The sequence below is a fragment of the Candoia aspera genome, chromosome 2 (genome assembly GCF_035149785.1).
Source record: "Candoia aspera isolate rCanAsp1 chromosome 2, rCanAsp1.hap2, whole genome shotgun sequence".
NCBI lineage: Eukaryota > Metazoa > Chordata > Lepidosauria > Squamata > Boidae > Candoia > Candoia aspera.
The window spans coordinates 178,831,924-178,857,986 of NC_086154.1; the positions used below are offsets into that span (position 1 = coordinate 178,831,924).

At 38.8% G+C, this 26,063-nt stretch overlaps 1 protein-coding gene across 1 annotated transcript in view; it reads left to right on the forward strand.

Moving 5' to 3' along the window:
- The first annotated feature begins 1,562 nt into the window (after nt 1-1,562).
- The window catches only part of ECPAS (Ecm29 proteasome adaptor and scaffold), a 75,628-nt gene continuing 51,127 nt past the window's right edge, over nt 1,563-26,063 (forward strand). The window contains exons 1-14 of the mRNA XM_063294977.1: nt 1,563-1,969; nt 4,371-4,501; nt 5,049-5,165; nt 6,849-6,967; nt 8,224-8,373; nt 10,575-10,746; nt 12,019-12,158; nt 15,175-15,256; nt 18,271-18,390; nt 18,995-19,080; nt 19,749-19,827; nt 21,287-21,336; nt 24,533-24,599; nt 24,699-24,821. Coding sequence (XP_063151047.1) covers nt 1,933-1,969; nt 4,371-4,501; nt 5,049-5,165; nt 6,849-6,967; nt 8,224-8,373; nt 10,575-10,746; nt 12,019-12,158; nt 15,175-15,256; nt 18,271-18,390; nt 18,995-19,080; nt 19,749-19,827; nt 21,287-21,336; nt 24,533-24,599; nt 24,699-24,821 — 1,473 coding nt within the window. The 5' untranslated portion in view covers nt 1,563-1,932. The remainder of the gene's footprint in view (nt 1,970-4,370; nt 4,502-5,048; nt 5,166-6,848; nt 6,968-8,223; nt 8,374-10,574; nt 10,747-12,018; nt 12,159-15,174; nt 15,257-18,270; nt 18,391-18,994; nt 19,081-19,748; nt 19,828-21,286; nt 21,337-24,532; nt 24,600-24,698; nt 24,822-26,063) is intronic.

Sequence of the window (26,063 nt, forward strand, 5' to 3'; positions counted from 1 at the left end):
AATCAATTATGCCCGCTTATTTTGGCTGTCTTGTGCTTTTTTCCCCAGAAGATGAGATAGGGTTAGGCACAGGGTTATTGATCGATGGTTGAGTTATCCCTGCAAATTTATGTACCCCTGCCATAATCACAAGAAAGACATTGCACCAGTCGATTAAGTCTGTGGCAGGCAAAAACTTTTTGGACATGAGATTTTAACCCTAGTGGTGGGCAAAAAAGGAACAAGAGCCTAGAGAAGTTTTCTTTGTTCCTTCCTGCTTCAAAGCTGTAGTGCCCTAGCTCAGACAATCACATAGCCTTGAACCATTTAGTCCTTAGTTAACAGATTTCAGAAAGTGTAGAGAGATGAATTGAGCCAAGAAGGCCAACTTACAGAGACAAATCTCAAGATGAGAAAAGATAGTGAAATAAAGCAGCTACGGAGGTAAGAAAGAATCCCCAGTAAATAGTTGCCATTTATGGCTATGGGCAAAATGCTGTATGTAAAACACCTGCTACGTACTCTTGCTTTCTAGCCTTACCATCGCTTGCTGGGATCGTGCATGTATGAACGTTGAACAGTGTCTTTCTCTATGCACCCACCGCCTTCCCCTAATGCTGACAGAATTGCACCCAATGCCAGCAGCATAGCTTAAGTATTAAAGACAGACTGTAGGCCATCTACAGCATTATACACCAACACTGCTTTGCCATTGCAAGGATTTTGCTGTCTGGGGCTGCTGGCTCATTTTGTGTAGTATGATTGGAACACCCTGCACTCTTGCTAGATATTCATAGGAATACCTTAGACCTTTCTGCAACATAAAGTAGAACTACCATATCTGTACTGCAAAAATCTGGATAGCCACAAGATGGCAATAAAATGACAGTTTTCTGCCATCTAGTAGTCATTAGGATTTTGCATCCCAGATTTGCTAGGAGATGAACAACAGCAACGTTTTGGAGATCTAGAATAACTGCCATTCCTAGTTTCACAGCTATCTAAATATCCCTATTTTATTCATGCACAGGTATTGAATGTTGGGGCAGAAAAAAAGGTACTTCTTTGCTTTAACTACCGAGTGAGTACTTGGCCCCAGTGGGTAGGAAAACTATGCTTAGGAAGCTTGTGCATGAAAATTATCTCACACTTTTCTAAAAACAATGTAACTCCGAATACCTTTCAAGGTAGGAATGAGTCAGCCTGCTAGAAATACCTTCTGCAGATAGGGGGAGAAACTCTCCTTTTTAAAAAAAGAAATGCTGATCCTCCTTTCTCCACCATCCATTTAGGAGGTGGGAGAAAGGTATATATATTGCCAGTGATGGAGGTCAGTATGGATTCAGGTAAGTTCCTTTCAGCTGCGTCCTCGGGAAACTATCGATGGGAGAAAAAATGAGAGGAAAAAATGATTTCTAGATCATGAACGATGAATGGAGGTACGCTTTTAAAAAAAAACCTACTTTGATTTTTTTATATATCTTGGCTCCAACGGTATGTGGAGCTGTAAGCTTAGTTCGCCAAAGGAGAGAGCGTTATAGCTGAAGGTTGTAAAGAACGGGGAGATAAATAGAAGGAGCAGGACGATTGCTCGGCTCTTTCTAAACATATAAAAGTAGAGTAAAGGCAGAGAGGGTGGAGTGCATGTGTGCACAAAGCAGATGCACACGGGGAGAGATTTGCAAGGTTACTTAAGTTTTGCGTGTCTCTCAACTACGGTTGGCGTTTTGAGGGGAGAGTCAGAGGAGGGAGGAGAAAATCAACCATCGGTCTCCCCCCCCCCCCGCCTTTCTCTGGCAGCTCAGTCGCGGGGAAGCCTCGAGGAAGGGGGCTGAAGGCAAAGGAGGACGGACCCCCCCCGGCGCCTTCTCCTCTGCCCCCTCCGCTCCTTAGCCCCGAGCGAGAACTCCCGGCTAAGCTTCCTTCTCTCGCCTTTTCTTCCCAGCTGACAACATGGCTGCGGCCGCTTCTGCTGCCCAAGACGAGCTGAGTAAGTGGGGTCCGGCGGCGGGGGATATTGTTCATGAGGGCACGGAGAAAAGGGGGTGCTCTGGCCCACAAGTTTGATCCCGTCTGTCTTTTCAAGGCTCGGTTTTCCAAGCGCGTGCTCCGGCCTTCGGGTGGTGCCCTGGGCCTCTCTTCTGGAGGGTGTAATTCCTCCCACTTGCTGGGTGCTGTGGGGAGACCTCGGAAAGGGGCATATTTTTCCCCTTTGAGGGTTGGGGTTCTTAAGGAAAAGAAAGAAAAGCCGAGCTGGTGGGGGAAGGCTCCAAGATGTTGTCCATAGACGATGCAGGATTAGGAGGGGGAAGAGTGAGGAGGAGCCGGCCATTAGGCCTCAGTTGTGCAGAGTCATATTAGGAAATAGAAAGTAAATCTTCAGGAGGATGGGAAAAGGGGATGATCCCATCCTCAAAATTAGCCTCCTCGACCACTGATCCCCAGACACCCCCCTCCCTTCCTCCTTTCGCCCTTCTTTTTGAAACATTTGCGGGCACGGGCGCTTCGTACTTGCGAGGAGGGGGACTTGATTTACCCAAGTCTGTCCTACTCTCGTGAAGAAGATAATTTATCCCCCCTTTAATTCGAGGGATTCCAGATGTCATTCCTCCTCTCCAAGGCTATTCTTTATCTTGTGGAAAGTGCAGGCCTGTCCTGACTTTGTTTTGGCAGGGATTAGTATCCGGCCCTGGGAATCTTGCGGAGGCTTTTTGAGCTGGAGGGTTGGAGAAGCTGAGCCCCTCCAGGCTCCGCCCTCCCCAATTCGGCAACGGCCGGTTTTTCCGATGCGGCCACCTTAGGGGTAGGAAGAGGATGTTGCGAGTGCTGAAGGTGTGTGCTGGTCGCTTTAGGACAGATTCTTTCATGTTTCCCCTCGCCATCCCGCTTGGCCTTCCAAATTTTGTGCTCTGTGTCCCGCTCCCCCACCCCGTTTCATATTAAAGGGATTGAGGCCTCACTCGGCTGAGGCGTGGTATGGCCGGGAAATGCTTCTTTGTGACAGGAAATGACTACAGACTTTGCCACTGAGGCAAGCTGGGAATACACACACACACACACGGAGATATCTGTATTAGGTATATGTATTATATATGCATACACATATATACAGATGTTATATACAAGTGTGTGTATGTGTGCGTATGTACCTGTATATATCACTCGAAAATATGCGGTTATTTATTTACTGCATTTATAGCCCACAGAGTTCAAGAAGGCTAGGTATAGTAGCATATTAGGCCCCTTTTCTCAGTTTTATACTTACGACACAACCCTGTGAAGGAGGCTGGACTGGGAGACTGGCCCAAAGTTGCTTGTCTTCATAGGTATTTCTAATCTGTATGGAAGAACTACTAATGAAGTTACAAGATTATGCAATAATTTTAAGAGAAAGTTCCATTGAACTCTATGGAATTAAAGATTTTTGAATAGGAACACATAGAATTGAACTTTAATCGCAATGTTTCTGATGCTTGGATAGGGCATCCCAGTCCTGTAATAAAGTTTTTGGCTTCTACTTCCTTATTCGGAATAAATAATTTTATCTGATATTCAGTAATCCTTTTTTCTTTCTCTTTGAAGTTGCATGATTTTGCTTCATACTTGTACAGTGGATATAAAAAGTCTACACACCCCTGTTAAAATGCCATGTTTTTGAGATGTAAAAAAATCAGACCAAGATAAATCACTTCAGAATTTTTTCCACCTTTAATATAACCTATAAGCTGTACAATTCAATTGAAAAACAAACACATCTTTTAGGGCAAAAAAATAAAAATAAAAACTAGAATAACACGATTAATTGGTTTAATGCTGGGAAGACTGCTGTAATCATAGAAACAGTCTTGATAATCAAAATATTTTAATTATTCACCATTAAAATAAGATAAAGTAATCTGATCTTTAAAAATGTTGAATTAGTGAATCAAAATAAAGAAGGATGTGATACTGTTTGAGAATTTTTCTCTACAATCATTGAGAAATACCTGTGCATATAAGATTGCACAGAGTATGATACCACCAATCTTAGAACAGAGCTTTCCAAACTTGTCATGTTGGTGACACACTAACACATTGCAGGTGCAGCCGCGTCACCGGAAGTCACGCGGAATCAGCTGTTTTGACCTGGTTATGCATACTGTGCATGCGCAGTACCTGTATGATCCCTCGACTGTGCGACACACTTACACACTGCAACTGATACACGTGTCGTGACAGACAATTTGGAAAGCTATGCTATAGAAGAATCAAATGGTTCTAAGAAACTTGTAATAAGGGCATTAGTAAAACCAATTGAGAACTAAGCCACTATTTAATGGTGAACTTGATAGTGTGATTATTTTGCTGTTTGAACTGTTTGTTATAGGTAGGTTTTTCTTACTTTATTTTAGATCAACTTGAACGTGTATTCTTGCGTCTTGGCCATGCAGAAACAGATGAGCAATTGCAGAATATTATATCCAAATTCCTTCCTCCTGTTCTTCTAAAGCTTTCCAGTACACAGGAAGGAGTACGTAAAAAGGTATGAATATTATCTGTGTGCAGAAGTTTGTCAAACACAAAGTGCTTAAAAATCCTTCCATGTTGAATATATACAGGTAGGGTGTCCTTTGAGACAGACTTAACTCATGGTCACTTGATGGACACATCTATGTAATTTTCAGTACAAAGGTGGCTGCTGTTGCTTTCATCCAGGATGTTTTTCCAGCTTCCCATTCTATCTACAATTTGAATGATGGTCTTTTACACAAGCACTAACTAGACCCAACCTTGCATGCCTTTTCAAGATCAACTATGTTTCCATAAACTGGCAGTTGAATATCATAATTTATTCCTTGAAGTCATTGAGATCATTGTCACTTCATAGTGTTTCTTTTTCATGTTGTGTTCAGGTTCAAATAATATACATAGTTGGTTCTTCTTCCCTGTGAAAGTTCAAATGGAAAGGCACATAAGGCATTTGATATGCCTTCCGTTGATAATATAGACATTTTTTATTTATTATATTTCACAACTGGGAAATGAAACCCAGATCAGTAAAATCAAGGAGGATTTTTTTTTTCTTTTAGGTTATGGAACTGCTAGTTCACCTGAACAAACGAATCAAAAGTCGTCCTAAAATCCAGCTTCCAGTGGAGACTTTATTAGTTCAATATCAAGATCCTTCTGCGGTCTCCTTTGTTACAGTAAGCCCTTTCTTAGAGAATTTTACTGACGAACTCTAAGATTATAGTTGTCTTTGCACATCATGCCTAAGTATAAGAGCTGGTTAGCGTCTGCCTAGATATTCTTTGTCCTGCTTTCAAACAACATGCCTACTGTATAAACAACAAACAGGGATGGCTTGCTGGCTTATAGCTGCTGGGAAGTGCTTTTCTAAATTTGACATTTGAACATTCCAACTGTGTTTTAATGAAATGCTTATTTGAAGCTGCATTCAATTGTCGTATAAGCATTACAATTAAATAGTCCACTGGAATGGATTGAAGCAAAATATTCTGAGTGTTATATTTTAATGTTGAACATTTAATGTTCTTGCCAATAACTACATCCCAGTTTTGCTGAACATCTCATTAGGAAATGTTCTTGTAAACAAGTTAATGCTCTGTCCGTATAGTTTACACATAACGTATTACCTCAAAGACATTGTGGTTTTGAACTACAGTTGCTGAGTAAGTCATGGCTGGGTTAAACATGGCTGGGGTTATGATCATGGATTGCCATCACAGTGACTTGATTCATGCATGCTAAACTATAATTTGTTTAATTTTGGTGTAATGTAGTATGTGAACTGCACTATTATTTACTTGGTCCACACATCACTCTAAGCCATGGATTAGCTATGACTTATTGAATAAATCACACTTGATGGGGTCTGTGCAACACATTAAACCATGATTTATAAACCACAGTGGCGGGGCTGCTCAACAGAACAGATGTGTGCATTTAGTCACTGAGTTTTTGCAAGTTTTCCAGCTTACCTGAAGAAGCAGTGGTTTGAACCTGGGATTTCTGCCCAAAAGCCTTTACCACTGAATGTCGGTTTTTCTCAATTTGCATAGGAAATATATAAATATTTAATAAAAATCTGATTTATATGTAATTTTTAATGGAAGTCTAGGTGAAGATAATCCTTTAGTACATGTTTTTAGATTTATCACCTGATCCATTTCAGTGACAAAGACCATATTTCTTCTTTAATATCCAGGTAGGGTTTTAGTGCACTAGTGCAGTATGGAGTTAAGGATGGTTAAACATGAACTGAAATATACAATTTGGCCAGTTAAAAGCAGTTTCTTTCAGGTGGTACTAGAGGTTTCCCAGGTAATTGCCAAGATGAAACACCGTAGATACAGTCACATCATTAAGGTCTCAATTGGTTGGAGCCAGAAACGTGAAAATAATGCAGTCACTGGAATGCAGAAGTAAGAGGCACCTGGTATGAGGAGGCTCTTTTGTTATGAAATGGGTATATGCATTTCCCATGTCAGTAGTAAAAAATCATGAGTCTGGTAGCACCTTTTCTGAGTAACAAATTTTATTAAAGCATAAGTTTTGGTGAGCTGCAGCTTATGCCTTTTAATAAAATTGGTTACTCAGAAAAGGTGCTACCATAAAGATCTGTTTGATCTTTTACTACCATAGACTCCTCCTACCACGCCAGTAGTATTGTTCAAAGTTATCAAGGTAAATGAGGCTGTGGAATTTTCTGGTGAGCTGGACTACTTGAATGACATAGACATTTCAGTGGCATTTATCAATGAAGTTTTTTTTAATTATAAGTTTCTTAAAATGTGTGGATATTGTACTGTAGGGCTGGGTGTTTTTTTTGTAGTGGTTCTTTCCAGACGTATCTTGTACTTTTACAGAATTTTACAATAATATATGTTAAGATGGGTTACCCTCGTTTGCCTGTGGAAAAGCAGTGTGAACTGGCACCCACTCTCCTTACTGCAATGGAAGGAAAACCTCAACCCCAACAAGACAGGTATAATATCCTGAGCATAAAGCTTTCATTGCCTAGTTTAAAAAACCTCTTTCATTTCTTTTAATAGACTTAATATCATTGAAGACTGCAAACATGTATTCAGAGAAGTTATGACATAGTGCCCTTTTGTGACTATGTGTCAGCCCTGCTAGGCTGATCAGGCAATCAACTACATAGGAAGACTAGAATTACACTTTATTGAAATAGGCTGTAATAGCAGAATCTTGCAAATCTGATTGTGCTGAACCTCCCCTCCTCCTCATATCCCAATGAATCAGGGAGGCATTTGTCTAGCCAGTTCTGAATATTATCTTGGTTCCTAGAAGTTAAAAGAATGTTTCAGCCATCTTTCCTAGGTAACGGTTCTTGCACATTTCTGTGAAGATTACCTTCCTTACTCTCTACAGTTTGCCATTTCTGATTAAACTTACGAGGTATAATGCCAGTTTGAAGAACTCTCATCTTCTAAAAAAGTAAAATTGTTTCCTTGATGTGCATACTTTTCTTAGATGGGGAGGTTATTTTTTAAGGGATAACACTTGAATTCTATTGGGGTTTTCTGTAGGAGCTAGAATTCAAGTATTTCAAGCATTTTTTTGAAATGCCATTAATAATTACTAGCTTTTTCTTGATATTGTGATACCTACACTCACATGTAAGAATGAACCATAAGTTCAGATATTCTTGATTTATGACTTTTAACTTGGTTTGTTCTTGATATGTAATGTGTTAATTATTTGGGAATGGTAAGCAGGGAGCCAATTTTTGCTGACACTGTACTCCTAGATTTGATTAGCCTAACTGTTCCTGGGGAGAAGCAAGCAGAAGACTCACATGCTGCAACGTAAACTTGTGAATGATAAATCATAAAGCTGTGGTGTTCAGCCTTATTATTGGGTACAAATGCAGCCATTCTATCATTTTTGAATTTCTGCAATACTATATTTTAAATACCTTGCTTTGTTTGCCATGTAACGCTTTGGCATACAGATAAATCTCATTTTTTAGATCCAGCCTACTTCATGTTTAAAGATTCAATTTAACTCATTTCAGTGCAATTTGAATGATACAGATCCATTTGGAATTAGCTACTAAATATGGAAGAAATAAAAGTGGTTTTCATGAAGTTACGTGGTCTTCCTTGCCCACAATTCCTAATTCAAGCTTTTAAAAACACAAATAGGTATAAATCAAAAGATTATGAATGTTTAGACAGACTCTTACATATAACTGCAATATATACAATTGTTTTTCAGCCTAATGCACCTTCTAATACCAACACTTTTTCATATGAAATATCCTGTTGAACCTCTGAAAGCAGCTTCTCCATTTAATCTTGCTGAAAAACCAAAGACTGTACAGCTGCTGTTGGATTTTATGTTGGATGTTCTCCTTATGCCTTATGGGTAAGTAACAATGAAGTGCATCAGCTGATAGGTCCTACTAGAATTAGTAAGGGAGGGGGAAGCCTCTCATTTTTAAAGTGATGCTCTGCCACTGATGACATTCCCTAGATGGTTTTTTTTATCATTTTTTAATCAAAATCGTTTTTGCCTCAGATAGCTTAAAAACTGGCAGGCAAGTGAGTGAGTGCAGATTCTAAAGATACTGTAACCACCGAGAAATTGCTACAACCATTGAGTGTCTTATCCAGGTTCACTTTTAAGCAGGGTTCACATATCACATTAAACTCTCATGTGGTTTGTTTGATTTTGGCTTAATTTCTCATTCTGTGTTGAGGGAAAGCTTGTTTAGTGCTAAATCACAGTTATTGACATCATTGACACACTTAAGCCATTACTTGCTTAATCAACATTAGTTTAATAAGCTACATGAAGCCTCAAAAAGGAATCCACGTAATAGCTTAGTGAGGGGTGGACACCTTGATATCCTAGGGCTGCACATGGCCTCCAAAGCTCTTGACAGTCCATATTGACTGTCACATTAAAATGTCCAAAAGATCAGCAACATGGTTTTTCCTTATCTGAGGTGTGAAGAACACAAAAACTTCACAGTAAGCCTTAGTCTCAGCATCTATAGAAATCCACAGAAATACCTTGCTTGAAACCCAGAACAAGCAAAATAATTTGGCCCTATTCATGTGCACGGCACATCATCTTCCACTTCGGCCCTCTGCCTTCCCAAAAAGTTAAATGAGACTCCTGCTTAGGGGGAATTTGTGTCCTAGAAGGTGGCAGAATACACAATTTCTTAAATGCAGTTGAATCTTGTGCCTGATGTGACACATGCATAACGTAAAAGAAGAAGAAAAATCTTTGCAAGTACTTCATTAATGTACAAATGGATTCAGCGGCCTTGTAATTATGTCCTCAAATCTTAGGAGCCAGCAGAATTTTTTATCTGTCTGCTATGCAAGAAGGCATACAAATTTAACTGAGAGAAATTAATATTGATCAGGTTAGCAGCCTAGTTAAAATCTTATCTAGATACCCTTCATCTGTCTCTAATGGTAGTTTCTATTATACATGTGTCCTGATGAAGTTATGTGATTATTTATATTATTTTTAAAGCCATTTTCTATTTCAGATGTGCATAATCTGAGGCCTCAGAGCTCTATATAGTTCCTGAAAGCTTTGGATAAGGCCTCCAGAATACCTCCAAAATTGATAAAATAGCACTTTTTAATGTGATGGGAAAATAATTAAATACCTTTTGTCTTAATACAGGCAAGCTATCTTAACATCAGTATCAGACATAGATTATGGCTTATTCAAAAAATATTTCAGAATTATTGGGCAACATTTTATTTGTGTAGAAAGGAAATGAGTAAATCATGGTGTTGGAGATGCAGTGAGAGTAATACTTCATTAAAACGTATTTTTGCAATGTCAAAGCTGAGAATAAGTAATTACATATATTTGACTTTGAGGCACGGCTTAAGAGTTTTGAATTGTCTATATTCTTTGCAGCTACTTACTTATTAGGTGATAATTTACAGATGGAGAGTGGAAATTGATTTTCTGTGCTCTCTGTGCTGAGACACTAGTCCTTCAGAATTGGACTTTTAGTATTTATGGTTCCAGTTACTCGGTGGATTGAAGATCTGATATTATTTGTAACTTATGAAATACTGATTTATTGATGATGTGCCATCAAGTTAGTGCGACCACATAGATTTTCTCTGCGATGATCTGTCCCCAACCTGGTCCTTCGGGTCTTCCAGCAGTGCATCATCACCACTGCAATTGAGTCTTTCTACCTTACTGCTGGTTGTCCTCTTTTCTTTCCTTCCACCTTTGCCAGCATTATAAGTTTCTCCAAAGTGCCGGGTCTGTGCACAAGGTGTCCAAGGTATGATAATTTGAGCCTGGTCATTTGTGCCTCAAGTGAAAACTACGAGCTGCTTTTATTCTGTGTTCAATTTGTTTGTTTTCTTGGCTATCTCCAACACCAAAAGCATCAAAAGCATCAATAGTCTTTCTGTCCTGCTTTTTTCAAAGTCCAATTTTTGTTTCCATAGCTGCAATTATGGCTAGGATTTTCAGACTGAGTGACATAATTTAGGCTGTGCAGCGCTCATAGACTAATACACTCACTCACCCTTTCTAATAGAGGATTTTATAAACCTTTCTCCCTCTCCTTCTAGATATGTGTTAAATGAATCCCAGAGTCGCCAGAGTGTGCCAGCGGGACAGGGGTCCTCTTCATCAAGTAATTCTGGAGGATCTGGGATCCCTCAGCCTCCCCCGGGAATGAGCTTTTATTCAGCCAAGCGGGTAATTGGAGACAGTCCATGGACACCTGAGCAGCTGGAACAGGTAAAAGCCAAATAATTATAGCCCGGGGGTAACATTAGTATAACAAGTTGCCAGACATAGGCATTCTATCTTGTGGACTTTTGTCTGCCCCCAGCTGTTCTCATGCATCCTATAATTTAATTAAGTTATATGCCATCTTTCTTGAATGGTTAACTGTAAATAAAATACAGAATATGAAATACAAACCAAAAAAAGTTAGAATGAATTTTAAAAACAGTGAAAAAGATGAATCTTGGCTCTTCTTTAAAATACAGAAAGATTGGCAGGAAGCCAGATGCAGTGAATACAGCCTAGTGCCTGGAAGTAAATAGCAATACATTAGGTTAACACTAATATTTAAAATTGTGCTCGGAAAGCAATTAGAAATGCACTGCCCATCCCGTATCTTACCCTGGTTAACAGACAAGCTATCTCTTTTCCCAATACAGCATGGGAACAAGATGGAAACCGGTGGGCCACTGTAAGTCAGCTACCTGTGAGTTGACTAGTAATTTCCCAAAACTATATTCTGGATATAAGCTGACAAGAAGAGCCAGAACCTTTTCAAGGCCCAGTTCCAACAGATGGCCTTGAAGGAGGTATCCAAAGTTATTGAGAAGTCCAGGAAAACTAGCAGGATATAACTATCCCCATCCAATTTATGGTATAGGTCATTCTGCAGTGTTCATCCAAGCGTGTCTGGAAATGAAAAGGGCCAGCACCTTTTCAGTCACCTTTCCCGGAAACTGAATGTTTTTCTGTGTGATTAGATGTTACATCTGAAATCTTAGACTGCTTGTGTTGTTAATTATAAAAGCAGCAGTAATACAAAAATGTTGGAAAAAAGCAACTGTTGATACTCATTGGGCAAACCCTGTCTTCCACACAGATGTTGCTGTGAAAAAAAAAATATAAAATGTTTGCCCATCTGATCATTTAAAACAGCACCAATAACAAATGTAACACCAGCTGTAGTATTTTTATGGGGATGAGAGGTATTCTGGAGGGTATCTTTTTAAATTTGCTAAGTGGCTGACCCTCCAGAAATGGTTGGATCAGAATTCCTGTTATGGCTCACTATTGCTTAGGCTGCTGGTGTTGCTGGGAATTGCCCTTCAGTAACACATTGAGCCCCATAATTCCACTGTCTCTGTTCTGAGGCAAAACCTTTTATTATTTCTCCATCCATCTCTATCCAGTTTGATCATTCTGTACTTACAATATAAATAGAATTTTTATAGGCAATGTATGTGATCGTACTGAACAACTTTTTTTTTCTGTTTTGTTGGGCAGTGTAAATTGGGCATTGTAAAGTTCATTGAAGCTGAGCAGGTGCCCGATGTTGAAGCTGTCATACATTTGGTTATTGCCTCTAGTGATACACGGCACAGTGTAGCCACTGCAGCAGATCTTGAACTTAAAAGCAAGCAAAGGTAATGGCTTGTAACATTAAAAGTTTTTTAAAAGAAAAGTGGTGGTTTATTATGGATTTTAAAAATTGGATTAGTTTTGCTTAATGCAGAATTACTTTGTTTAACACAATGGCACATATTTTGAATTGCATTTGGTAGGATACTACTGTTGTGCGACATCTCCACATTCTACCACAATGATATCAGCACTTTATTTGTTATAGAATATTGGCATCCATGTGTTAGTGTGAATGATTATAGTGTACTTCCTGAGGTTTGGTAGAAACCTGCTTTTGTATACATTGTCAGTGGATAATTACTAACAGGGTAGCCTTCAGTGCTGTATTTGCTACTAAAGAGCCTGCCAGGAGTTTCTTTACTTTTTTTAAAATAAATTTTATTAAAAGTTTTACAAAGAACATAAAAAACTAACATAAGCTAATAAAGAATAGAAAAAACAAGGAGAAAAAGTGCAAAAAGAACAAAAAGAAATAGAAGTTTCCAATTCCTTCTGCAAATTTAAGTACATTTACAAAAGTAACTCTTAACTCAATGATTACAAAAAAGCTCATTTTTTTCTATTATCCAGTTTTTTTTCCCCTAATCATCAAAACCACAAATCATAGGTGCATTTTGTTCCATTTCATGCAAAAAGTCTGTAAGGGGTTTCAGGTCAACCATAAATGCAAATACTGTTTTTCTCTAAGCAAAGAAGTTAATATGGCCATCTTCGCAAGTTCCACCATCATCACCAGCCATTCCTCTGTTGTGGGTAATATGGAACCTTTCCAGTTTTGAGCATATAATAGTCTTGCTGCAATTATCATATATAAAAAAGAAGTTCCATGACTTTCCTAATTTCCTGTCCATTAATCTCAAAAGGGAAAGTCTCTGGTTTCAGTTGTACTTTATTTATAATCTTCTGGATTAACATACATATTTATATCCATTTCTTTTTTTAGCTTTTTTACATGTCCCACCAAACATGGTAAAATGTTCACATTTCCAACAAAGATTTGGAGTACCTTTATACATTCTAGACAATTTCTCTGGTGACAGATGCCAATGATACATCAATTTATAAAACATTTCTTTAAGAGTAGAACATAATGTAAATTTCAGTCCCTTCAACCATATATTTTCCCACTGATCCATTTGTATATATAGCCAACATTTTTAGCCCACTGTATCATACCCTGCCAGGACTTTTCTGATCGGGGATTCTAAGCATATTTAGATTCCCACACCCTCCTTATGATTGGGTAAGGTTCCTAGTTCTGGAGAGGGTTTTAAGCATGTTAAGGTATCTGCAGGATGAGTCTCCTGTTTAGATTTAATTCAGCATAGGAAGCTCCAAGATGGCACTTAGTGCATGGCTTCATTGCTCCTACACAGGTTCAGAGCGTAATACCTGAATAAGGGTAGGCAGATTTCATGCATATGGCCATGTAGCTTCTAGTAGTTTTGCGAGTCTCGAAAACCCACCAGTGGTTGCATGAACATTAATCAATCCATAACCATTTATCATTTTATGTGAAGCAAGGCCAATAAGTACTGTAATGATTTTACTTAATCACATTGTAGGATTTCAGAATTGAGTGTGTTATAATTTTAAAAGTGTTTTTCTAAACAGGTACAGTATTAATTTCTTTATATCTAAATATCCCTATGGTGGGATGAAATTATATGGTAGGAAAGCCCTAGATCACTATTTCCCACAAGTACCTGTAACTAGTGGTGGTTTGTGTGAGTGCAGGAGTGTTCCCTAGTATGGGTGCTAAAATAAAAATTGATCTTTAAGATAAAACTTGGCAAAAATCTTGGAATACCACTAATTATTTCAAGATCATTAAGATTTCAGGATTTCAAGATTTCAAACCTTTTAAGATACGGATTTTTTTAAACAAGGTTAATCCCAAGATTCAATCATGCATTCTTCCCAAAAGAGCCAAATGAACAGCAACTGTTGCTAATTCCAGTTCAGGTAATCCTTGCTTAACGTCCATTCGCTAAGTGACTGTTCGAAGTTACGATGGCACTGAATGAAGGGACTAACAACTGGTCCTTGAAGTTCCAGCCATTGCAGCGCCCCCGTGGTCACGTGAACAGAATTCAGACCCACTTGGGCCCATCTGCATTTATGATTGCCTCTTGGCTACCTGCCTACCTGCTACTGTGAGCTGCCCCTGCCGCCTGGCCCTGCCTCCTGCTGCTGCGCTTGCTGAACTGTGCGACACTACTGAAGCAGCTTGGGCCTTCTTTAATGCTGCCTTCTTTCGTGCCGGTGCATTTCTTGCACCCTGCCCAGTGACTCCATTCGCGCACCAGCCAGGGCTTCCATTCACGTGCCGGTCAGGGCCTCCGTTTGTGCCCCACCCAGGGCCTTCTTTCGTGAAAGAAGCCTAGTGTGTGAAACAAGGCCCCAAGTGTGCCAATGTGAAAGAAGGACCCTTCTAGCTGGGTTCTTCTTTTGCACTGGCACAGCTGGGGGCATTTTTTGATTGGTGTGAAGGAAGGCCCTGGCCAGTACATTAGTGGCACTTTGTGGTGCAGGTATTTTGGGCAGGGCTGGATGGCAGGGGCAGCTGGTGGCAGTGGGTAGGGGTGGCCAAAAGTGCAGAGATGGGGGGGTAGATAGGTAGGTGAGGGGAGTTCAAGAGGAGGCAGTCCCTTACCTTACCGAGGCTCAGGGCTGGGAGACGCCAAGACGGGAATGGCTTGGATCGCTGTGGGTCCTCGCCTAATGTGTGGGATTTGGTTAACAATGGCAATGGGGACTGCTGGGATTGCTGTCGATAAGCAATGCAGTCATGTGACATCGCGCTTTATGACCGCATTGCTTAGTGATGGAAATTCTGGTCCCAATTACCGTCGTTAACCGAGGACTACCTGTAGCTAATTCAATGACAACCAGTAAATTGTTTGTTTTGGGGAGTGTTACTCAATTACTGAAAATATAAAATACAGAAGAAAATTTGAATTTTGGCAATTAGTTTCATTTTCAGTAAATAGATTCCTTCCTTCCTTCCTTCCTTAGTTTAATTGACTGGAATAACCCAGCCATCATCAACAAGCTATACAAAGTATACCTTGGGGATATACCACTAAAAACTAAGGAGGTAAGAATTTCTTAATCTGTGTTTCTTCTTATTTTCTTTTTTTTTTTTTGCAGTTTGTGTATTATTTGATATTATATATTGTATAATATGGGTTATTTGCTATTTATTATTAAATTTTATCACCACCCATCTCCCCCCAAAGGAGGGACTCTGGGCAGTTTACAATAAAAACAAAGTTAAAATTCAATACAATTATAAAACCAATAAACATAAATATAAATAGACAGTAAAATATAAAATGTGATAGAATCCAGATGGACTGAGAAATTCTATAGGAATCCATGAGTCAAAAGGGCTGTTATAGGGGGCTAGCCAACCCCAGGAATAACTATTCCCCTTCCCACTCCAGGCATGTTGGCAAAACCAGGTTTTTAGTTTTTTTTTCAAAAGTCCAGGAGTGAGGGGGCTTGTCTCACCTCTGGGGGAAGAATGTTTCAGAGGGCAGGAGCTATTGCAGAGAAGGCCCGCTTCCTGGACCCCGCCAGATGGAATTCTTTTACAGATAGGGTCTGTAACATGCCCTCTCTGCATGACTGGGTGGGACGGGTCAGTGTCATGGGGATGAGATGGTCCCTCGGGTAACCTGGCCCTATGCAATGTAGGGCTTTAAAGGTGGTAACCAGCACCTTGAATTGGACCTGGAAGCAAACTGGTTGCCAATGCAGTTCGCATAGCAAAGGTGTTATATGTGTCACCGTTGGGGCACCTAAAATTGCCCGCGTGGCTGCATTCTGGACCAGTTGTAGCTTCCGGATATTTTTCAAGAGTAGCCCCATGTAGAGCACATTGCAGTAGTTTATATGGGAGATGACCAGGGCATGAGTGACTGACCGGAGGGCCTCTTGATCCAGGAAAGGGTGTAACTGGTGCACAACATGGAGTTGAGCAAAGGCCGTCCTGGCCACAGCTGCCACCTGCTCTTCAAGCAGGAGTTGCGAGTCCAGGAAGACCCCCAAGTTACACACCAGGTCTGTCTGGGACAGTGCGACCCCATCCAAAACCAGAGATGACAATTTCCCGCATCCTGAGGAGCATTAACCCACAGCCACTCTGTCTTACTAGGGTTCAGCTGAAGCCTGTTGTTCCACTATTATAGTGAATATGGCTTTAAGAGTTACCCATATTCAGATTTTTCTTCCTCTTTCATTAACCTGGGAGTAAAGGAGGAAAAATGTTCTCTAGAAAAAAGCTGCGGTTCCTTACTCCAGGCAACTGTGTATCTTAAAATGGAACCTAAAGCAGGATAAAACCAATTTATCCTCAAAACAGAAATACAGAATTTGAGTCCAAACTAAAATCCAATAGAAGAAAACAATATTATGAGTTATCTTGAAACGTACAGAATGTATCTGAGAGAGGGTTCTGTTGCCTGGGTGCTACAGTGGAAAAGGCTAGACCTATCTTGGCAAGATTATTGCTAGACATCCATGTTTCATTAAGATTCCTAATGTGCCCACTGGCTCCAAAACGGATCAAGATCCTTGCCCTGTACCAACCAGCAATACTTCCACTGTCATAACTCTGTCTTCCCACTGCAGAACTGAAATATTACAGGCAGCCCTTATCTATGTTATCAGTGCCTGTATAAAATTTTCATCCATGTTTTGGTCCTTTTTTGTTACTTGTTTTTAAGAGTTAGGTCATCTGTGCATATATATGTGTGCAGTATATTTGATCCTCTTCGTTGCTTGGTTGCAGAGGATCTCACTAAGTCAGCCAAGTTATAAGGTTGCGCATGGTTTCATCATGGAAGCTGGCCTTGAGTGATGTACTCAGCTGGTGATGGCCTACTTGTATCATGTTGCTTATGCTGACTGTGTGCAGCTGTTTTATGATCTTGGTGAAGGGTCAACTTGATAGTGCAGGTGAATGCTAGTGCTGCCCCAGATAGTTTATAGTTGTCTCTCAGTCACTCTGCTGGATATTAGTGCTTCCTCCAGAGAGTTGGAGGCAATCTCTTGATTGCACCAGTGGATACTAGTGCTGCCTTCAGATTGCTTGAAGCAATTAATCATCTGTAGGCAGACTAGTATCCAGTGATGTAGTCAGGAGGCCCCTCCAGCAAGATTGTTGAATAACCATGCTGATCAGAAAAGTCCATGTAAGCCATATGTTATAAGGGGGCAGTTCCCTCCATTAATTGCTGAGTGACTGGCTCAGAAGGCTAGCTGCTGCAGAGAAGCCGCTTGGGGTCTCAACAGCTGGACTGAGACTTTTTATAAGTTAAAAAGGAAAAAGAGGAGCAAATCCAGTACATTTTGCTGATGATAGCTATGAGAGGAAGAGAATGGCTATAACCTTTGGAACCTAACCCTCCGGTTCCTATAGATGCAAGGTCTCATCATTTGAGGTTTTGCTACCCAGTTTTATGCTGGAACAGAACCCCTACAAATAACAAGGGCTACCTATATTTCCAGTCCTTGGAAAAGATGCAGCTGCTTCAAGGCATTTCAGATCAATGCTTTGTTCACGCTTCCAAGCATCATTTGGAGATCAATTTCAAGGCATTGGATAACCTGGATATATAGTCTCTCATCTTGGATAATGGCATTTGCCCTGTTATGCTGGAGCTAATCTTGGCTTTCTTTGAGGATACCTGCAGTTCTCAAAATAGGGCGCCACTGGGTGATCTCACATTTTTCTGCTTAATAAATGGAGCTATCCTAACTGTCCCTGTGGTGCTGTGGAGCACGCTTTGGGAACTGCTAGGAGCACTGTGAAAAATTTATTGAGACACTAATGACAATGTGAACTAAGAATGTTTGGGAATCTCTGGGGTACACTAAGTTGTATCTTATTTTATGCTATTCTCAATACTACTGCATTTTTGTAACCGGTCTTATACAATTCAAATGTTTTAATTGCTTTCAAACATTGTGGACATATGTACATTGTTAGGCTGGTCTATGACTGTAGTAAAGATTCGATGCTATGTACACTGTACCAGCTCTCATGAGAGATTTAGTTTTTTCTAAGCACTTTATGAGGAAATGTTCATTTGTTTGTTATAACAGGGAGCTGTTCTGAAACCAGAACTGAAACGTGATCCTGTCAGTACTCGCGTGAAGTTAAAGATTGTTCCTCATCTTTTGCGTTCCAGGCAAGCTGCAGAAACATTTCCTGCAAATATTCAGGTACTGGGTTTTATATCTGTCTCACGGCACTGGAGTTCTTAGTGAATTCAGTATTGCATAATATGTTTGTAACCAATTCCCCTACATGAAGGATGAGCATTCTACAGTTCACGGCATACTGACTGCCTTATTTAGCGAGTGTTAGAAGTTACGACGGTGCAGAAAAAAAAAAGCTTTGCTACCAATCCTCACACTTATGACTGTTGCAGTGTCCCGTATTCACATCCATCACATGCTTCCCAATGGGCTTGCAACAAGCAGTTAGTGGAGAATATAGAAGTAATATCATAAGTTGTGGTCACACAGTGATTTGCTTAACGACCAAATGGGAAGTGCCATCATAAGCCTGTTGCAGCTGTGATTTTCTGCTTAGCAATTGGAGCGCTTAGTGTCGGAGTTGCTGGTCCCAATTGTGGTTGCTAAGCAAGAACTACCTGTATCTTCAAGATGTCATTTATCCTTTTAAAAAATATATTATTTTTAATGTTTTAAAAAAACTAAACTTATTTGAGATGTAGAAGATTCTTGAGCATTAGCCTCATTATGAGACCTGTGGAAAATTGTTTGAAATAATATTTCCCTTGATATATTTAATTTTTTCAAGGTTGTCTATGATGGGCTTTTTGGTGGAAACACCAATGCTAAGCTGAGAACTCTGTCTCTTCAATTTGTGCATCATATTTGTGTAATGTAAGTATTTTTATGGCATCATATGCACAATTGTAATTGTTATGATTCTGCTTTTAAGTAATTTAATGTGAATATGATGTAACGTTTAGCAAGGAGAGGTCTATATGTATTTTTTTTTTCTTTTAATGTTGAAATTGAATAAAGTTTTTAATAAAAAAAAAAAAGCAAAAACGGTGCTATATCTCCATGAAAGATGTATTGTTACTATTTTAATATTCTCATAACCTGCAGTTTTGGTCCCATCCTATTTATAAGTTGCTTATAAATAAGAATATAGTGAATTCAGAATGAAACAATGTAATATAATGTGAAAATCACATTCATTAAAATAGGAAAAATATATACCATTACAATATCATTTATTATTAGTACTAATATTTAGAAGCTACTTTTTTAGAGCCAAACTCTTTAGGCAGTTTCAGATAGGTAAGATACCTAGATATATTAAATGAGTATATAGATTGATATATGAAGATACTCTTAATAAAAAGTGCAACTATACTTTAAAAGCTTTCTGAAAAAGTTTTCATTATCTGCCAAAAGAACATTACCAGATAGAGGCACCTTTGAAAAGAATTTTTTAAGGTGATCTTACATATGAAGGACAGCTGTTATTATAATAATGGTTTTTCACATGTTAAATCCTTTTTTCATATATTGAATTTCAGTTGCCCTGACAGCAAGATAAAGCCAATAGGCCCAATGCTTTTGAATGGACTGACAAAACTGATAAATGAATATAAAGAGGTGAGTTCAAAGGGGCCCTTGTAAGGAATCACATTTATTTGTGGAACTTGGAATGTTAAATGTTCATATTACTTGCACTTGATTTTTTTTCTAAAGAACTAACCTTTATGCTGGTACTAGTATAGCTGGTTGTAAAAGAACAAATGAGGCTTAACATGCAATGACTATATTTGGATTATTGAATCTTGATTTAATCAGCCAGGATATTCCCCTGCAATCAATCAATTAGTATTTAAATCCTGTTTCATTATTTTGTCGGTGCAGATGGGGAAACATGCTGATAAGCTGTGGTCATAATTAAAACTGCTTGCTTATGCAAAACCGTGGCTTCCTGGCTTGTTTCCTTGTGCAGATGGAGAAAAGTAGTTCCATGTCAGTATATGTATTTCTTCCAATCCTAGGTTGATTAGTGATTTTCCAGTCCCAATAATGTTTCATTATTTCCACCAAAAAGGATTGAATTTTATCCAGTGCTTAGAGCTGGCCATTCTGGTTTTCTCCATTTAGTGGATTTGAGACTCATTTGGGTGTGTTGATGCTTCCTTGTGACTCTTTTTTGGCTTGAATTCTTTCATTGTTCAATACTTTAATTTGCTGTTAGAAAGAGTTACATTCTGGGAATGATTGGAGAGTTGTCCGTTGAGCAGTTAAAAGCTTGCTTGTTTTGTTGAGAATCCTTATGGCTGTAGCCCATATTTAGTGCTTGTGAGTGTAATTCATAGAGTATTCAGCTGCAGGAATAACTTTTTTTTCCATTATGCATCAGCAAAGGAAGCTGTGGCATAGCAAATCCAAGGTATATTTGGGTGTGATGTCTTTAGTTCCTGTACAAGAAGCCTTGGTGACTGGGCTAAATATTTTAGACATAAAACTTCCAAGCCGTGTGCCTTGAAATATGCTGCAGAGAAGTTGGTATTCAGAAAGACAGTGAAAGCAGGTTCAGAAGAATCTGCATATGTCTGGCTAAGAAACAGTATCGTACTTTTTTGCCTTGCTCATTATATGTGCCAATATAGTACTTAACATTCCAAAATATTTACCTACACGTACGCTGTTATAACATTGAACATAAAATGTATTCATGTAAAATCTATCACATGTACATCCAAACTGTGCTGTTGATTTCCAGATTATATGTGCAATTGTGGTACGTAACTCTGTATGCACTTCCAACTTATTGTCATAAGGCATTGATATAATGTCTGTCCTTACATGCAGTTTTGCACTTGCCAGAAGTAGTTTTAGTGCTGTATGCTGCAATTATTATTGTTGTGTATGCAGAACATAATCCCATTTATTTAATACTATTAAACTGGCCTATTTTAAATGATGATTGAATTTTTAGAATGTTTTGTGTCTATGAAACATATTTTAAGACAAATACAGAACAAATGATAGAAACACATATATTGTTCCTTTGATGGCTCTTTGCTTATCTCACTATTTTTTATAATTGAAGGATCCCAAACTGCTTTCAATGGCCTATTCTGCTGTTGGAAAACTTTCCAGGTAACAAAATTGCATTTAGATTGATGAGATATCAGTTGATTTTTCTAAAACAATCGTTACTCTGTCAGCAAGCAAGCAGGTTGTCTTAGTGTAAAGTGTGGAGTAGATGCAATCTTTTGACAGTTCTGGAATTATAAATTAAATCTGTGTGGGGGTGAATGCTAGACGTAATCAGTTTTTAAGAAAATGGGGAACCAAATTGAAAAATGGATTGCTGTCTACATTGCTTAATTGGCACATATTTAAGTTTAATTGGAATAAAGCCAGTAACATCATGCTATAGAATTCCAAATATAAAATTTGTCCTTAAAAAGGCTTGTCAAAATTGAGTTCCTTATATACTCTTTTAAAACTATTTTTGCTGAGTATTAGGAAAAGTAGAAAAGTCCACAGCAGTGATGCCATCCAGCTGATCTTGGCTGATCTCAGAGAGCTAACCAGGATCATATGTTGTTAATACTTGAATAGGAGACTATCAGAGTAAGACATGAGCATGTCCATGTACACTGCATGCACAATTATTAGGCAAGTTGTATTTTTGAGGATGAATTTCATTATTGAACAACTACAGTGCTCTCGGTCAATCCAGAATGTTAATAAACCTCAAACCTGAATATTTAAGAAAGTAGAAGTGAGGCTTTGGCTTTCTTAGGAGCATATCTATGTGTGCACAATTATTGGGCAACTATTAGTGTGCAGAATTATTATGCAACTAAATGAAAAATGAAAATTCCCCCATCTCACTCGTTTATTTTCATCTGTTAAAGTGAGAATAATAAACAAACAACTCAAAATTTACAAATAAACGTTTCTGACATTTCAAACAAAAAATCAGTGACCAATTTAGCCACCCTTCTTTGCAATAACAGTCATAAGCCTTCCATTCATGGAGTCTGTCAGTTTCTTGATCTGTTGACGATCAACTTTTTGTGCAGCAGCAACCACAGCCTCCCAGACACTGTTCAGAGAGGTGTACTGTTTTCCTTCACCGTACATCTCCCGTTTGAGAAGGGCCCACAAGTTCTCACTAGGGTTTAGGTCAGGTGAGGAAGGGGGCCATGTCATTATTCTTTCATCTTTGAGGCCTTTACTGGCTAGCCACGCAGTGGAGTACTTCGATGCATGTGATGGAGCATTGTCCTGCAGAAACATCATGGTCTTCTTGAAAGATGCAGACTTTTTCCTGTACCACTGCTTGAAGAAAGCGTCTTCTAAAAACTGGCAGTAGGTTTGGGAGTTGATTTGGAGTCCATCTTCAACCTGAAAAGATCCAACTAGCTCATCTTCAGTAATACCAGCCCATACCAGTACCCCACCTCCACCTTCTTGGCGTCTGAGTCGAAGTGGAGCTCTGTTCCATCTCATTAGTCCATAAAACCTTTGAAAAATCTGTCTTCAAATATTTCTTGGCCCAGTCTTGCCGTTTCAACTTATGTGTCTTATTCAGTGGTGGTCGAGTTTCAGCCTTCCTTACCTTGGCCATGTCTCTGAGCACTGAACACCTTGTACTTCTGGGCACTCCAGGTAGGTTGCAGTTCTGGAATATGACAGCACTGGAGGATAATGGGTTCTTGGTAGCTTCACGTTTGATTCTTCTCAAATCTTTGGCAGTTAATTTGCGTCTTTTTTTCTCAACACGTTTCTTGCGACCCTGTTGACTATTTGCAACAAAACGTTTGATGGTTCTGTAGTCATGCCCCAATATCTTAGCAATTTCAAGAGTGCTCCATCCCTCTGAAAGACTTTTTACAATTTTTGACTTTTCAGTTAAATCTCTTTTTTGGCCCATTTTGCCTGAGGAAAAGAAGCTGCCTAATAATTATGCACACCTTGATATAGGGTGTTGATCTCCTTAGGCCACACCCTCCCTCATTACACAAATACACATCACCTGATATGCTTATATCCAATAAGCATTCAGGTTTATACAGCTTGGAGGTGGAAAATATGCATAAAAATGATATGGTCAAAATACTCACTTGCCCAATAATTGTGCACACGGTGTAGTCACCAAGCCTCAAACTCAGCTCCAGAGAGACTTAAAGTAGGGACAGCCAATGTAGGTCTGTTATATGTGCAAATATAAATTTATCAGCTTCTGACAATGATCTCAGAAATTAATAGTTCTATTTGAGAGCTAATAGTGCATAAAGGTTAAAGGTTATGAGCTACTAAATTCTCACCCTATCTGTATTAATTGTCAGTGCAATCCTAAACAGTCTCACTATAGGATAAACACAATGGAATGTATTTCTAAGCAAATGTATAGGATTGCATAGCATGACAAGCGGCTGTCTCTCAGCTTTAAGTTGCAATCCTAGGTTTATGCGTAGGTCAATACACATATAATTATACTATCTGATTCCCACTTTAACTCAGTAGTAGTTCTGTAGTTGTAAAATCCATCCTGATTGAAGAATCCATTGTAATCTTAATTCAGCCCTTCATATGGGCTTCAAAGGCCCATTTTTTTCCTGTCATTTTTCTCTTACTGCACATTGTTACTTTAAAATTTCCATTGATCAAAAATGGGTTTAACTATTTTAACCACTACTAGTAGTTTTTATCTAAGTGTGGTATAATACGGTATAAACAACAAAACAGAATAATAAGCCATTTAAACATCTAATCTCAACACTACCATAAAAGGGCCTTTTAAGGGCCTCTGGAGATCAGATCCAAATATAATTAAAGGGGGAATTGATTCCATAGAGTAGGAGCAAGATGGGAGAAAGCTCTGAAATGTGAGGTGGTCATTCCAACATGAGGAAAAGTAAGAGACCCTGTTTGCATGCATGAGCCAAGTGCATAGGAGCATGAATTGCGATGAAGTTCAGAAGGTCAGTGCTAGCAATTTTAATTGGTAATGCTTCTAAAGTCCAAATCATTATCTGGATTGACAAAAAGAAGAAATAGGGGTGAATCAGAAAACTATTGATTTTTACTTCAGTAACATGTGGCATTTAACGTTTTGGAACCCACCATGAGAACGTGGACACAAATAGTAGCCTCAAAATGTATTAAATAAATAAATAGAAGTTAATAATCCTGGGGTACTTTACAAGTTTCCATAAGAATTAACTAGGTAGTATCTGAGAAATGCATACTGTTTGTGAAAATGCCTAGTCAGTATTTTATAGATCTTAACTCCAGTTCCTACTTTGTTTCAATGTCCTTTTAAAAACACTTTTTCCAGCCGAATACCTCAACTGTTTACCAAGGATCTTGCACTAGTCCAACAATTCTTTGAAGCTCTTTCTAAGGTTGGTGATTTTATTTTACCAAGGAATTAGTTTATGTAGACTTTTTTTTTTTAATCTGTGGGAGGCTTCTTAGATGTTAATATCTGGATATCATTTCAGGAAGACCCTGATACCAGACTAGCTATTCAGGAGGCTCTGTCCATGATGGTTGGTGCATACACCAGTTTAGAAGGAGCAGCTCGTACTCTCATGGAGGCACTTGTAGCCTCCAACCTAATCAAGGTAAGTCATCAGGATATGAAAGAAGTGTAAAAACCTGGCCTTATTTTCACCTTAATCCCTTGTATATAAGGATGATTATGCTAATTTATGGTACTCAAATAGGAGAAGAAAAGATCTGTCTCTCCCTTCCTCTCTGGCCTTGTGTCCATTCCTTGTTTCTTCATGATCTGTCTTTTTATACCCCTCTCTTTTTTTTTTCTGAGTATCTCTCACTTTGTGCCTCTCCCTCTGAATATCAGTTTGCCTGTCTCTTTTTGATCTTCGAGATTTCTTTATGAGAGACACAAACACAGGGGAGGAGTATAGAATGTCTCAGATTCCTATGACAAGTTGATCTGATCTCATGATAGGAAGGTGTGATCATTCCCCTGCAAATGGTTGTGCCTACAATGCTATTTAAAGAAGGCAGATAGCCTAGTTCCTCCCCAAATGTTGCTCACCCCTGATATGATCTTTTGGATGTGTTGGTTTATATTTTTTAGAATTTTCAGGCAGTATAGAAATTCCAGCTAAGAATTTTGGGGATTATAGTCCAATGCATTTAGAGGGAATCATGTTGCCTAAGGTTAGTCTATCATAATGTATCATGAACAATTGTGCTCTTTTTATTGTGGAACTTCATTCCACCTTAATAATTGCAGATCATGTGACCTTGAAAAGTGTATGCAAAACTGAGTAAATGGAATCACAAATAATGAGGGCCACCTGAGAGGACCCTGCACCTGCAGGAAAAACACTAGGAAGAAAAAAAAAACTATTCTGCCAGTTGACCATAAACAGGCAATGTTTAATTTATGCAATATTTTGTTAAAGCTACTTTTAGAATTACATATACAGCAGATCTTGTATAGACACATTTTTTACCCTTCAATTGTACCTTGGAAACCTAATCATTTTATGGTAGCCATAAGATACTGTATTGTGCTTCATATTTCGTTGCATCACCTCTGATAATTACTGACCTGGCAGTGCCTGCGTTTACTGCACCAAGGGAGCAGTAAAAATGATTATTTGTGCTGTTGTAAATATCAGAAATGTTGATTCCTGATAAAGAATCTTAAATGGTCTGTTCTCTGCCAGGTAAACTATAAATGAGCATAAAGATATTTATTCATATTATTTTGTATAATTATTTAATTAATGGCTAAGTCATAAAAGGAGGTTAAGAAAAAAATCTTTAAAAAAATTATAAGAATGAAATCAAGCATGCCATAAATGAGGATTTTTTGTACCTCTTTTGGT